Source organism: Chionomys nivalis, chromosome X (assembly GCF_950005125.1).
Source record: "Chionomys nivalis chromosome X, mChiNiv1.1, whole genome shotgun sequence".
Lineage (NCBI taxonomy): Eukaryota > Metazoa > Chordata > Mammalia > Rodentia > Cricetidae > Chionomys > Chionomys nivalis.
The window spans coordinates 87163936-87169935 of record NC_080112.1 but is presented as its reverse complement, the minus strand read 5'-3'; the positions used below and the strand labels follow the sequence as shown (position 1 = coordinate 87169935).

At 35.5% G+C, this 6000-nt stretch overlaps 1 protein-coding gene across 11 annotated transcripts in view; it reads right to left on the bottom strand.

Moving 5' to 3' along the window:
- Window positions 1-522: 522 nt before the first annotated feature.
- The window catches only part of Pcdh11x (protocadherin 11 X-linked), a 596387-nt gene continuing 590909 nt past the window's right edge, over window positions 523-6000 (bottom strand). For 5 of the 11 annotated variants that reach the window (XM_057760420.1, XM_057760422.1, XM_057760421.1 and 2 more), the window contains one exon: window positions 523-1594. In XM_057760420.1, coding sequence (XP_057616403.1) covers window positions 912-1594 — 683 coding nt within the window. In that variant the 3' untranslated portion in view covers window positions 523-911. The remainder of the gene's footprint in view (window positions 1595-6000) is intronic. The other 6 variants (XM_057760424.1, XM_057760426.1, XM_057760427.1 and 3 more) reach the window with 3 other exon arrangements.

The window sequence follows — 6000 nt, the reverse complement described above, 5'->3', positions numbered from 1 at the left end:
CATATACAAATTTCAGAAGATAAATACCCAATTTGTACTGGAATGTAGGCTTACCATGGCAGACATAATATTATTTCTGATGTACTTTAATATGATGATTAATATACAAAGTATATTAATATAAAAAGCACAAGCCCATTCTGGCTGTTGCCAAATATGAGCAAAGCTATTGCACTTCAGTGTCTCGAACTCTACTAAAAAGTAGAGAAATAAGTTTAAACCTTTGTCTGTACAGTTTATATTTTTTGGAAAATGTATATACAAATTATATCAATATATCCTTGAAATAAAGGTAGAAAACATAAAAAACAGGATTAGAGACAAAAACTGTAAAAGATTTTATTTACACCCCCTCTGTACATTTTTGAAGGTAGAAATATGGCAATAAGAAAGTAGAGACAATGAAGATAAACAGAACAAAAAAGATGAACAAAAATGCTATTATAGTACATATGCCTCTAATTTTATCAAAACAAACATTTAGACAAACTAAAGGAAAGCTTCAAAAATAAGATCTTCAACAATTTAACAATAACTATATACTGAGTCCACAAAAATCAGAATGGAAGTAATCAGTAATACTGCACGAGGTGATAAAAAATAAAAATTCATTAAAGTACATCAGAAATGTTACACACAAGATACTAATTTCTGCCATTATAAGCCTTTCTGTACATGGGGATATAAATTTTACAATATTTATTTTAAAAATTCACCGTCCAAATCAAGTAAATCTTAATTTTATTTTCTATCATGTTTTGGTGACCAGGTTAAAACTCTAGTTTTAACCTGGTATCTGTTTCTATTTACAGAGCTCTTTACAAACCTCTTGATTTGGAATATTCATTAAAATTGAATATTAATATCTATCTATATATATTCATTTTTAATATGAAATATTCAGATAAGTTTTACAAGGGATGTTCTTCAATGATGGGAGAATCACTCCTTGAAGATCTGACCTGTTTACCTGAAGTAAAGGTGGTCAAGGGAATGACTTTAATTGAATCATCATCTGAATGGAGTCTTTCAGTCATGGAGTAAAACTGAGCTCTTGTACTGCCTTGTGCTCCCTGATCAAGGGGATGCAGTCCATCAGCTCCAGAACCCTGCACCTTTCCTTGCTGCAAACCCATTGTTGCTTGGGCCTGATTGCGATGGAGTATAACAGCCTGTGTCAGAGGAGGACTGTGGTGAATTACCACAGTCTGTGTCAGAGGTGGGCTGTAGCAGACTGCAGAGGCCTGTGCTGATGGTGGGCTATGACGGAATGCAGTAGCCTGTGCTAAAGGAGGACTGTGGTGGAGAGAAGTCGCCTGTACTGGTGAAGGACTATGGCACAGTGCAATTGCCTGGGTCACAGGGGGGCTGTGGCAGATAGCGATGGTCTGTGTTACTGGAGGGCTGCAGCGACGAACAGATGTGTGGGTCCTAGGTGGGCTGTGGCAGAGAGCAGAGGTCTGTATCTGTGGAGCGCTGGGTTCGGTCAGAGTAGCTGGCATCCAGCAGGAATCAGAGTGGCCCAAAATGAGGCATTCTTGAGTACAGTTGTCTGAGGCTTCTTCCACAGTTGGTTGCATTGTTATTTCTGCAGCTGTCAGGGTAGAGAAAATAAAACAAAATACTTTTTATAATCATCTACATAAAAAGTCATATCTAACTAAAAACTGTTTAAGTAAAGTGGAGGCTTCCAATGGATTTATAATTAGTGCCATATATATCAGGAAATCTTCATGAAGTCACATAAATAGCAGGGAGTAGATAAACCAGTGGGAATTTTTTTATAATTTTATTTGTTCAGCAAAAGGCACTGTAAGAAATTAAAAGATAAGCAACAACATGAACTTCTTTACAAATCACTTTCTTGACTATCAATTTGAATGCATGAAGGATGAGAAAATTCAATAGGAAAGAAATAAAAGTACATGAGTGAATATTAAGAAAAAGAAGTTGGAAATAAACGTTTACAATATGTGTAGGTCCCTCCCATTCTATATCCTTATAAAAAAGAATAGAATTTTAGGGATGATAAAAAGGATCAGTGATTTCCAGGCCTTGGGAGTGGAGCAAATCTTCACTAAGAGGGACAGCAAGAAGAAAACTTTATTACTGATGCTATACCTATGAAAAGAAGATTGTATGTTCATGAAATGCATGAAACATTTTTATGAGTATATGGAACTACACAGCATGAGTTTTATTTTATATCAATATATAATATGTTAATGAGTGTTAATCAAATATCAATAATACATCTTTACAATTTATTTCTTGGTGGCTATAATTCAACATAGCTCTAATGAGGTAGAACTGGATGCAAAATACATATTCTCTTTGCAAACTTGCTCTTTGGGATATTTAAACTTTAAAATTTTATTATTTCCTTTGTGTATTTGTTATCTGCTGTGTGCACAAAATACATGTGCATATGGTGTGGGTGTAATGCATGCACATATGTACATGACTCGGACTATAGTCATTTATTCCTAGGCCAGAGCAAGATTTTCTTCATCTATTACTCTCCACCTTAATGTCTAGACAGGGTCTCTCAATGAATAAGATACTTACTGTTTCTCCTGCCTTGCTGGCCAGTGAATATAAATAAACATACATATGTTTATATATGTGTGGTATTGTAATAACAATAATGTTAATAATAAAAGAATAATAATAGGCTATCAATTTGAGAAGCATGAAGTAGAGTCTTGAGAGTGGCTAGAGAAACAAAATTGCCCTGCTACACCAGAGGCCACTCTAACACTCAGATCTTCAGCCCACATCTCTGGTGAAAACCCCCTGCTCCATAAGAGGACATGCCAGCACCTAGATCTTAAGACCACATCTCTGGTCGAAGCTTCCTGCTCCACCAAAGGTTAATCCAGCAAATAGATCTCCAGTCCACACATGCAACAGATGTCCCTATTTCACCAGAGGCCATTCCAGCACTCAGATTCCCAAAGGCCTCATGCTGGTCATTAGAATTCCAGCCTCCAACTTGGGTGGACAACCTCTACTTAATCACATGCCACTCTATTAAAATATCAGAGAGAAGACAGCAGCCAAGGAACAAAATACCCATACAACAAAGATGAACTCAGAATTCAAACATAGATCTATAATAACCCCCAAACCATATACATAAACATGAGTTTAAGAAGACAATCAACAGCAGTCAGGATAATAGGTTACCATCAGAGCTCAGACATCCTATGCAGCAAGCCCCAAATACGTCAACATAGTGGAAGCAGAATAAAATATCCTTAAAATTAACTTTTTAAAGAATATAAGGGCTCATAAATAAGAAATGAAAAAAAACAACTCTTGAAAAATTGAAAAATACAAACAACTGAAGGAAATGAATAAATGTATTAAAAAAACATGTTGCCTTATATAGATCCAACAGCAATGAGACAGTCTAACATATGAGCTGGAATGTCAAAATGAAATGCACAGTCTATTGTGTAAGATGAGTTTGTCTGTAAGTTAATTTGCTAAGGTTCTTGCTACAGAAACAGAAAGGAGACTAATATAAAAATATTATTTTTCATTTGTGATTATTTTGTCCTCCCTCCCCACTGTGTTTGTGTGTGTGTGTGTGTGTATCAAACGTATTCAGGTATTTTGTAAGGCCAGAAAAGAGTTATTACTCCTGAAGTTACTGTTACAAGTGGTTTTGAGTCACCTGCCGTACGTGTTGTGAATAGAGCTCTAACTTTCACTGAGAGTGCTAGATTACAGTAATTTTTCCAGATCCAGCAAATTCTTAATAATAGTAATGATCTAAGACAAAACTAAGAATGAACTGATGAAAGAAAAGTAATCCTAGCACATTGAAATAAACTATTAATCATTACACTAAAATATTTTTACACTTAAAACATTACACATACATCAATATATGTCTCCTATTATAATCATTAGTGAAAGTTCCTTCCACTCATGATACATTTTAAATGTACTAATAAAAATATCCTCAAATAATATGAAATATTTGGGGGTAACTCTAACCAAGCAAGTGAAATAATTCTACAATTAACCCTTCAAGTCTTTGAAGAAATAATTTGAAGAAGATATCAGAAGTGGATCAGTAGGATTAACAGAGTTAAAATGGCCATCGTATCAAAAGTAATCTACAGATTCAGTGCAATCACCATCAAAATTCTATCACAATTCTTAACAAACCATGAAAGAACAGTACTCCACTTTATAAGAAAAAATAAAAAGACCAGGATAGCTACAACAATCCTGTACAATAAAAGAACTGCTGCAAGTATCACCATCCCTGACCTGCAGCTGTTTTACAAAGCTATAGTAAATAAAAACAGCATGGTATTGGCATAAAAACACTAATGTGTGTTGGATATGGAGAGAATTTCTCAACAAAATGCCAATAGCACAATGCACTAAAATCAGCAATTAAGAAAAGGGACCTCATGAAGCTGAAAAGGTTTGTAAGGTAAAGGACACTGTAAATTGAACCAGGAAGTAGTTAATGAAATGGGAAAAAGTTTTACTGCACATCTGATAAAGTTTTAATATCAAGAATATTTAAAGAACTCAAGAAAGAAAATATTAAAATATAAAAACGTGGTGTAGATCTAAACAGAGATTTTTCAACATAGGAAACCAAAATGACTGATAGACATTTAATGTTCAAAATCCTTTAACTATAAGGAAAACATAAATCAAAATTACTTTGAATTAGACCTGTCAAAATGGCCAATATTAATAACGTAAGTGACATGCAGGAGAGGATGTGAAGCAAGGGGTTACTCCTCCATTACTGTTGGGAGTGCAAACATTTACAGCTACTATGGAAATCAATATGGCAGTTCTATCTGAAAATTGGTAATTGATCTATCTCAAAACCCAGCTATACTTCTCTTGGGCATACATGCAAAGAATACTCAATCATACCGCAAGAACACTTGCTTGACTATGTTCATTGTAGCTTTATTCATAATAACCAGATGGAAATATCGAGATATCCCATGAATAAAGAAAATGTGTAAAGCATTTACACAATGGATATTTTTTTAACTCAGCAGTTAAAAAAAAAGGTAGCATCATGAAAATTGCCATCAAATGGATGGAACTAGAAAAAATCATTCTGAATGAGGTAACCCAGACACATAAAAATAAATTTGATATGAATTCACTTATAAGTTGATATTAAGTTCTTAGGTATTATATAATCACAATCCTGTTGAAATCGACAGACCCAGAAAGGTTAGGTAAAGATGAGGGATATAGTGGAGAACCATGACTCTACATAGGTAAAGGAAAGACAATAGATTCTGAGAGTGGACTGGGGACAGGTGTGGATGGGAGCAGGAACATCAGGTTGGTAGGGTGGAAGGAGAGATTGTAGAGAGGGACAACTGGAATGTGGGACATATGGGGACAGAGAGGAAACCTGGAATCTATGGAGGTGACCTTGGTGAGGACTCCTAGAAATTGAAGATACGGACTATGAACTGTTCATCTTTCATAGCCCTGCAGGGCATCTAGCAGTGAGACTGGGTTACATTTGATTGAATTGTTAGCCAAAGAGATCCAGTGAATATCTCTGAACACCCCAGGCTAACGCTAGTAAAGAGAAGTCCCACTGATTCTGTACACTTCCACTCACTAAGCTTATTGGCCAAGAGAAGGAAAGTTGATATGGTATTGGAGCCTTCACCCCTACATTCTAGTATCTTGGCATGAGTAAGTAGGTACTCTGGAAGCTATGGAAAGAGAAACCTGGACACTAGCCTAGTCTTGACTATCCCCATCGAACTACAATCTGTCCTTCCTTTAAGATAAACTGTGGCAATGGTAGATTAGAACACATGTGTTGGCCAACCAATATTTGGTTTAATTTGATGTCATTTTCATGAGAGGAAACCCATTTCACTCCACTGCCTGGATGACTAGGAACCAGGTATTGAATACTCCAGAACCTTGGGTAGAATCACATAGGACTAGCCAACAACAAACAAAAATACGAAAAAAAAG